The sequence below is a fragment of the Capsicum annuum genome, chromosome 1 (genome assembly GCF_002878395.1).
Source record: "Capsicum annuum cultivar UCD-10X-F1 chromosome 1, UCD10Xv1.1, whole genome shotgun sequence".
NCBI lineage: Eukaryota > Viridiplantae > Streptophyta > Magnoliopsida > Solanales > Solanaceae > Capsicum > Capsicum annuum.
In genome coordinates, this window is record NC_061111.1 from 37,069,646 (window position 1) to 37,078,515 (window position 8,870).

General features: G+C 34.9%; 1 protein-coding gene across 2 annotated transcripts; it reads right to left on the minus strand.

Annotated features, from left to right (window-relative positions):
- Positions 1 to 1,067: 1,067 nt before the first annotated feature.
- LOC107871732 (cryptochrome DASH, chloroplastic/mitochondrial) lies at positions 1,068 to 7,059 on the minus strand. Of its 2 annotated transcripts, none has more exons than XM_047412266.1 (13): positions 6,502 to 7,059; positions 4,613 to 4,752; positions 4,275 to 4,496; positions 4,048 to 4,173; positions 3,880 to 3,954; positions 3,172 to 3,288; positions 3,031 to 3,077; positions 2,716 to 2,792; positions 2,461 to 2,533; positions 2,184 to 2,253; positions 1,869 to 1,992; positions 1,730 to 1,779; positions 1,068 to 1,526 (listed from the first exon to the last, which is right to left on the minus strand). In XM_047412266.1, the coding sequence occupies exons 1-13, from the start codon at positions 6,890 to 6,892 to the stop codon at positions 1,296 to 1,298; spliced, it is 1,743 nt and encodes a 580-aa protein (XP_047268222.1). In that variant the 5' UTR covers positions 6,893 to 7,059; the 3' UTR covers positions 1,068 to 1,295. The 2 variants fall into 2 exon arrangements, with proteins under 2 accessions (XP_047268222.1, XP_047268204.1); XM_047412248.1 differs by having other exon boundaries at positions 2,461 to 2,536; positions 6,502 to 7,058.
- Between the last annotated feature and the right edge of the window lie 1,811 nt (positions 7,060 to 8,870).

Consider the following 8,870-nt stretch of genomic DNA (forward strand, 5'->3'; position numbering starts at 1 on the left):
AATACTTTTAGTGATAAATTTCAGTGAGAACTAGTTTTAATTTTATGTACAACAACAAAAAAAAAAAACATACCCAGGGGAATCCCACAAAGTGGGGTCTGAAAAGGATAGACCGCATGCAGACCTTACCCCCGCCTCATGGAGGTATAGAGGTTGTTTCTTGAAGAGCCTCGACTCAAGTGAAGTAAAACAAAAGTAGTAATGAAAAGGAAAAATGACAACGAAGATAATATGACAACTAATAGGAAAGTAGAGAAGGGGAGCCTTAGGGTAAAGTTATTGTGATGTGACCAGGAGGTGGAAGATTTAAGTCGTAAGGTTGCATACAATAGACCACTTAGATATAATAAACAACATATGGTAACAAAGAATTGAGATAGAGGGATTACAATTTGAATCACAACTAAACAACAGTACCTCCAGTTTTAGGCAACCCAAAGTAATGAGTAGTCCCAAAAAGCCTAGGATCAACACAATACACAGGCTAGATTACTTCAGAAGAAACCCAAGCTCTAAAAAGAGCTTCATTATCCAACAGTCTCAAATCATTCCTAAACCAAACAATAACAACCCTTTTACCTCTCTTCTTACTCAAACCACCAGAACTATACCTCACAAAACTCTCCTCACAAACTTTCTCCATTTCCTCATTGCTTAATCCTGGAACATTTTCAACAGTGGGTGCACCTGTAGCTCTAAAAGAAGCCATTTTACAGTGGAATTTGAAAAGGGTGTGCTTTGATTTGGTTAAAAATGGAGCGAATTTGGTTAAATAAAGGGGTTGTTTGATCATTACATGCAAATAATTATTAGTAGGTGTTTTATTGTAAGTTCCAAAACTCATTGTTGTCATCTAGAGTTAGATGATTTTTAAGTTAGAGTTAGCTTGTTATCTCAGTTAGAGTTAGCTGGGATGTTGGTACAGTAGAGGTATTGAACATTTCTTTTTGTAATAGAGTTATTACTAGGAGAAGAGCGATTATGAGTTTAATCATTGATGTCATGGAGGTCGTAATCAAGTTTGCTTGAATATTAGTGGATCTTTAGAAATCCTGGAGGCAGGTCGTGATTGTTTTCCCTTAAGAAAGGAATTTCCACGTAAAATTGATGTCTCTCATTTACTCCTTTCATGTGCTTTACTGTTAAGTTTCCTTTAAGTCTGCTTGGGACTAGGTCCCAAAGTTTGAGGGCAACTCATTACAACTCTTCAAATATAGTGCAGCTAAACTTTATCATCTCAGTTGCAGTTTTGTGACTTGTGACCTGAAAATCAGTATCCTATATTAGCAGCGGCACTAGTACGTTCTCCCATCTATATATCGCTTTCGTCTATTTTCTTCTGGTCTGCCTCTTCTTGCTGAAAAGGCGTTTTTTGGGTCACCGGTCTTCTTGGTATATCCATGTTTGAGAGCTACAATTGGTTTTAAGTACATCATTCCAGGGGCGTGTCTTTTCTCCCTCGGAAGTGCTCTTAACTCGGGCAACCAGTATGCAACAAACTCCCCTGCAGGATCATAATTTTGAGCCTGAAACATGTAAAAACGTCTTAGAATATTATCTGTTTCATTGGGAGGGGTTAGAGATAGCATTCACTAAACTGTTTTTCATATCCCTTACAAAATCAATAGGTATTGCAAAGTAGCAAATAACAGAGAATTTATACACCTTATTGATTTATTCTGCGAGTGTGATTCTACTAAAAGAAATATTTGATCCGTAATTCACTTACTTGCTTTGGAATGCTGAAGTAACGGTCTTCTCTAGGGTCATTGCCAACACCTGATAGAAAGGAACATAGTAACATTCAACTTAACATACAGTTCCTAAAGAGGAGATATATCAAAGCCAGATAATACGAGGAGAATCACCTGCTCCATATGTCCAGTTGCCATAGTTGGAGCAAGGATCATAATCCAAGAGGCATGCCTCAAACCATTCAGCTCCCATCCGCCAGTCAATGCCCATATCTCGAACAAGAAAAGAACACACAATCTGGCAAATCAAAAGACAAAATAACATATCTTAAAAAATGACGATCCCTTTCTTGGTTTGCCCACAGAAAACAAAAGCTATAATTAGAATGCAGTAGATTTCTATCTATCTTGATGACTTCCATAACTGTTTAAAAGCTAACAATTTGCATGAACATTTTCCAGAAAATTAAAAATAAAATACACATGTACCTGTCGTCCTCGATTCGACATGAATCCAGTAGCAGCTAGTTCTTTCATGTTGGCATCAATTAAAGGATACCTACAGATTTTGCATTGGAAAATTAACAATTTCTCATTCCACAAAAATGAAGAACGTATTTATTTCACATGTTTCCTCAGATTTAAACTTCCTACTAAGAAACCATTTGGGATTGAGGAAGAGAAAGGAGCAATAAACCTGCAACTGCGAATGTAATGTACTTGTTATAGAACAGGTGCTTCGTCAGCCCCTAGAATAGGAATTTACCCGGTTTGACCTTGTCTCCAGGCATCAAACATAGTTTGGTCTTGGCTCCAGTTAATATTTACTTTTCGAGGACCTCCTAAATAGAATAAAAATAATTAGACATATATTTCAAAATCTGTGTGATTCGAATAAAAAGACGAATGAACCTTCAATTCAACATAGATAACAGCAAGAAGCAAAATTCCTCTTGAGAAGTTGATCAGAGAATGGGGAGTTAAAATGCATTCAGATAGTATGGATAATTATCTTTTTTACCTGCTTGAAAAAGCAAATTTCCTTGTTTGATTGAGAGAAATCTGAAGTAATCCCTCCATATTAATTCAAACAAAACCCTGAAAACAGAAATCAGGCATCAAATATACTCCTCTCAGTTGTATGAACATTATGAGGAATACAGGGCATCGGATTATTTAGTACAAACAAACTATATTCATAAGAATAAATCTCCTCTCACTGCCTTCATTAAATCTCCTCTCACTGCCTTCATGAACATAAAAAGGCATAGAAACTATACAAGCACAGTCACAAGCATATGGAGATGAAGAGGTGGAAGAAGGGAGGAAACAATACCAGTATGTCGATTCATTTGATAGTCTTTCCTTCTCATATCTCTTCACCTAAGCAAGTCAAATGAAGTTTCTTAATCTCTCTATGTTACTAGCACACAAAAGTTGATAATGAAACATAGCAATATGAAACAAAGTTCGGTACCTCTTCATATATAAAACGGGGAGACAGGCTTCCTGAAGCAAGCCAAGGAGAGAACTTTGTAGAATAATCAGGTCCTAACATCCCATTTCGAGTCTCTTTATATACTTTTAATAAATCCTGCAATCAATCAAAAATTTAAAAGAATTGGAATATACAGAATTGACACTAGACTGGGTTGTGTCTCATACTAGGAGGCAGTAATTATATTACATCAGCAAATTTCCTAAGTCGTGGCCATCTGTTAGATGAACCATAAATACAGCAAAAACAGAAGCAAGGTTTAATTTCAAAAACACCGTGTCATTTATCACTTCTTACAATGCATAGGGACCAATACAGCACCCAAACACATGGCGATTATAGGCAACATAGGGAACAAAAAACAGAAAGGCTTAGCTGTGCATGATGTGTTTCCGGTTAGTGCGGGTAAGGGGAAGGGGGGACATACATCCTTTGCATCCTTATCCTTGCATTTCTGCGAAGAGGCTATTTCTATGCTTTGAACCTGTGAGGTCACCGAAGTAATAACTCTAAAGTTGTGCCAAAAACAAAAAGAGAGGAGAATGATGAATCAAAAACACTAGGGTCATCCTGATCTTGTAGAACAAAAAGAACATGAAACCCAACACAGAAATCCGAGACAAAATTTGAAAGATTCACATGGCAAACCACAGTGCACAGTTTGCAGTTTTAAGTAAGGCCCCCCACCTTTTTCCAAAAGTAATCATGTACCCTACCCAGTGCAGCACTTTCACCACCAATAAACTTCATTCCTTTAGAAGCCTGTAAAATGAAGGAAACATGATATTATAAATTCGAGCTTTATGAACAAATTAATCCATAATTTTTTTTTATGCAACTCTAGTGTTGACCTGCCTTTTCCTGCTGAAGCCCGAGCTCAGTAACTTGTGGGACATGTCCCCAATCACCAACCTCTGGTGGAGGACCAAGGGAAGCTGGAAGTCTTCTGCAATTTCGAATTTTTGATTTGGATTCAACTGACTGTCAATTTAAACCATCATTACACACCGACGGATAAGATATGAGAAAGTATGTTGAATTACAAGTCACCTAACTCAGAAAGATATTGTGAAGGCTCATACCTTACGGAACTGAGTGTACACATCTGGTAAACTCTCACAGTCAAATGGAAGGTCATCTATATGATACATTGTACTACCCCAGACTAATTCTAGTTTAGTAGTTCTAGATCGTGGCACATTGCCTGGTTCACCAGATGATGGCAGTACTAATTCTTGCAGATTTCTGGTGACCAATTTTTCTACTTTTACTTCCTCACTGCATGTTTCCTTGTGAGCATACACCTGTAACATACACACACCTACTTATTACGATATAACAGATAATTTTAAATCTAACTAAATGTCGTATAAGAAACATCCATCCGTAGAAAGAAGAATGAAAGAAACAGCTTCTTAACTGTGTGTGCCTTATACTCTTTCACCAGGGAAGGGATAATCTCTTCTGGTTTACCATGTTGAATTAATAGGTCAAGTCCCCTCTTCACCAGATTCCTTTTCAAATCAGTTAAGCACTCTATGATGAATTGCGCCCTTAAAGCTGCCAAAGAGAAAAGAAAAGCCTTGGCTCATCAAACAGGTTGTAATGGAAGATTCAAGCAAATAAATATACCTTAACCAAAGAAAATTGAAAGGAAGGAATAGGACAAAAAAAAATAAAAATTGAATAGAAGTTTCAGGTAAATGAAAAATCAACAAACTAACCATGCCTTAATACTAAACTAGTTGGCGTTGATATGAATACTCTATAACTATTCCACTATTTATTCCATTTCATTCTGATGCTCATAATATAGTAGGGTTCTCCTAAGACTAGGATTCCAAATCTCACAGTTATCTCTAAACCTTTTTCATTATCAGTCAGAGACTCACAGCTATCTCTAAACTAACACATAGGCCTTTATAAAAATAAAAACCTCCCCACGATAGCCAGACATAGTGCAAGTTTACCAACAACAACAGCTTAATATCAACTAGATGGTATCGCATATATGGATCTTTTGCATCCACATGTTATGTTCTTTCTTAAGTTTGTATAGATTTCGAGAGATTGTAGATCTTTTGAGACAACTCATCCCCATGCAATTTTAGATCTATGCCATCACCTTTATACACATTCTAACTTAAGTGTCACCTATAAACCGGTAGATTTAAAGATCTATGTATCACGTGTCAAAATATCTAGCCTTCTCTTAGTTTTCATCCATGTGCGCTAAATACACCTTCTGTTGTATAATTATCACTAAGCTTGCATATAAAATGCCCACATCTTTACAACAATCATCTTTAAATTCGTTGCGCTTAAAGTCCCAATAGTTTTTAAGTAATTTGCGTGATAACCCTGTAAAGTGGGCACTATATCTTGAATGTGTCATTAGAACACTACGATGTTAACACTCCAAGTGCATCGGTGATAGTGGTTTCAATTCAGCCAATCATGAACTAAAACGCTTCAACAGGCCTCAACAGAATGCACAATATCACACTTCCATACTGCACTCTTGACCTCTACTATATCCAGATTTTAACTTAAATTTTCGGTTTACAACAGGCATATACACAATTAAAGAGTTGTGTATATGTAAATAACCAAGTAATATTAATTCAGTTAATTAGAAGAGATGTATCATTTGCAGTAATTTCTAACTCAATAAAATTATGAGAGACAATGAAAATCAAGAAAAGCAACATTGATACCGGATAGCCTAAAGTTTGTCTTTTGAGAATCATTTTTACGGACCCATTTAAGAATTCCAAGCAACTAAATACACTGAAACCAGAAAAAACATAAACCCTCTGTCCCAAAAGTTCTGTTTACTTGAGAATTCCCAAGAGGCAACTACACATATAATTTCTCTAAACACTTTCTCCAATACTTTTAGTGATAAATTTCAGTGAGAACTAGTTTTAATTTTATGTACAACAACAAAAAAAAAAACATGCCCAGGGGAATCCCACAAAGTGGGGTCTGGAAAGGATAGACCGTATGCAGACCTTACCCCTGCCTCGTGGAGGTATAGAGGTTGTTTCTTGAAGAGCCTCGACTCAAGTGAAGTAAAACAAAAGTAGTAATGAAAAGGAAAAATGACAACGAAGATAATATGACAACTAATAGGAAAGTAGAGAAGGGGAGCCTTAGGGGGTAAAGTTATTGTGATGTAACCAGGAGGTGGCAGATTCAAGTCGTAAGGTTGCATACAATAGACCACTTAGATATAATAAACAACATATGGTAACAAAGAATTGAGATAGAGGGATTACAATTTGAATCACAACGGAACAACAGTACCTCCAGTTTTAGGCAATCCAAAGTAATGAGTAGTCCCAAAAAGCCTAGGATCAACACAATACACAGGCAAGATTACTTCAGAAGAAACCCAAGCTCTAAAAAGAGCTTCATTATCCAGCACTCTCAAATCATTCCTAAACCAAACAATAACAACCCCTTTACCTCTCTTCTTACTCAAACCACCAGAACTATACCTCACAAAACTCTCTTCACAAACTTTCTCCATTTCCTCATTGCTTAATCCTGGAACATTTTCAACAGTGGGTGCACCTGTAGCTCTAAAAGAAGCCATTTTACAGTGGAATTTGAAAAGGGTGTGCTTTGATTTGGTTAAAAATGGAGCGAATTTGGTTAAATAAAGGGGTTGTTTGATCATTACATGCAGATTCATGAAGTTTTAATGGGATTTTGTACTTTTGGTTTGTATGGATTTTGCAACTGACGAATCGGAGGTAGTTTTTTGAGCTGTTGAGAAACTGACACGTAGGATAAGTAGTTTTGTCTTGTCGTGGCCTTTTGTTATCCACTTTCTCACTTTTTGCCAACTCAAGTTGTATGCTCTCCCGTTCCAATTTAAATTTAAGTGACATAATATAGTCCGTCTGACACGATCCCTTACGGACCAAAGTATGCCATCTTTTTTTAAAAATTATCAAAATATATCATATATTTATAATGAAAAATAAATAGGTTTAACTCACTTTTTTTTTTTTGAGGTATGCCCTTTCTTTTAAATGGCACATTAATTAACAATGTAAACTTTTTGAAAAGTGTATTTTTTTTTTTTTTTTCATTCGGTGTTCGGTATCCATATTAGAGCCCGACTAATTCAGAGTCGGCCGGGTAGGATCCCATTCGGGGCTTTTTGAAAAGTGTATTTCTTTATTTTGTTTTTTCATTCTGTGTTCGGTACCCACATTAGAGCCCGACTAATCCGGAGTAGCGTCGGGTAGGATCCCATTCGGGGGTAGCGCTCCTACCATGAATTTTTTCATACTCAGGACTCGAACCCGAGACCTCTGATTAAGGGAGGAGCAACCGCATCTACTGCATCACATCCTTTGATGGTATGTGTATTTCTTTTTGTTTTTTATATAACTCATAAAAAAGTGAGTTACATAACTCACTTTTTTTATGAGTCATAACATGAAAAATTATATTACTCGCTTTTTAAATGAGTAATCCTTTTTTATTTTTACATAACTCATAAAAAAAAGTAAGTTTTATTTATTTTCATAATTTATGTGGATTTATAAAAATCACATATTATGTGAGTTTTGTAATTTTTTTTTTTTGTAATTTTTCTTTATAAGTAAGATTCACATATTTTTTTTAAAATCTATTTTGATTTGATAAAGCTCACTAATTATTATTTTTTAAATCTATTTTGTCTCTAAATTTTTTTTTATCTATAAAGCTATCATATGCCTCTATTTTTATCATATAAAAACTCACTAATTATATGCTTTATTTAAATATAAATTAAGTAACTCAATTTTTAAGTGAGTTATTTATTTTACACACATGTGAAATATGAATATAGTTCTAAAAATATATGAGTTATGTGCACAACTTTATTAGTAATGTTAAATATGAATATGGTGCTAAAAAAAATATGAGTTATGCAAAACAAATTAAATACTATACAACTAGAAGTGAAACTTTAATTTATCACAAAGATGATTTAAAGGCGTGGTTAGCATGGAGACTCTGATACTTTAGTTGCGAAGCCATAAAGGTAATGGTTGAGATGTGAAAAATTCTGTATTATTAGGTCTTGCAAATTAAAGATGTTTTATGGTGGGAAACAATGTTTTCACTATTGACTTGTGTATCACATAATTGTTAACACATCTGTTTTTCTCTTTTACATTTTTTCTTTAATATTTGATGGACGTTATCTCCTTCGATTGAACTGTCATTTTTATCCATATTATCTTCCATTTTGGTTCATTCGGGATCAAAGTGTTACGATCAATTAGTACCTTGGATGTTTCCCTGCTTCACCAGTTTTGATCCTTGATGATACCTGCCAATTTCACTTTACTTCTGGGAAATCTAAGTTGCGTTACTCCATGCTACCCACGCCTTCAAATCATCTTTGTGATCAACCAAAGTTTCACGTCTAGTTGTATTGTAAATAATTTATTTTGCATAACTCATATATTTTTAGAATCATACTCATATTTAACATAATTAATAAAGTTGTGCACATAACTTACATATTTTTAGAGCTATATTCATACTTCATATGTGTAAAATGGATAACTCACTTAAAATTAGTTTATATTTAAATAACTCACATAATTAGTGAGTTTTATATATGATAAAAATAGAGGTATATGATAGCTTTATAGATAAAAAAAATA

Excerpts from the sequence above, each read along its gene's own strand:
- LOC107871732 (XM_047412248.1), bottom strand. The coding sequence starts at position 6,892 with ATGAATCTGCATGTAATGATCAAACAACCCCTTTATTTAACCAAATTC. Across the intron at positions 4,753-6,501 it reads TGGATTGCCTAAAACTGGAG|CTTTAAGGGCGCAATTCATC; the intron begins GTACTGTTGTTC and ends TCTCTTTGGCAG. Across the intron at positions 2,254-2,460 it reads TGGAGACAAGGTCAAACCGG|GTATCCTTTAATTGATGCCA; the intron begins GTAAATTCCTAT and ends CAAAATCTGTAG.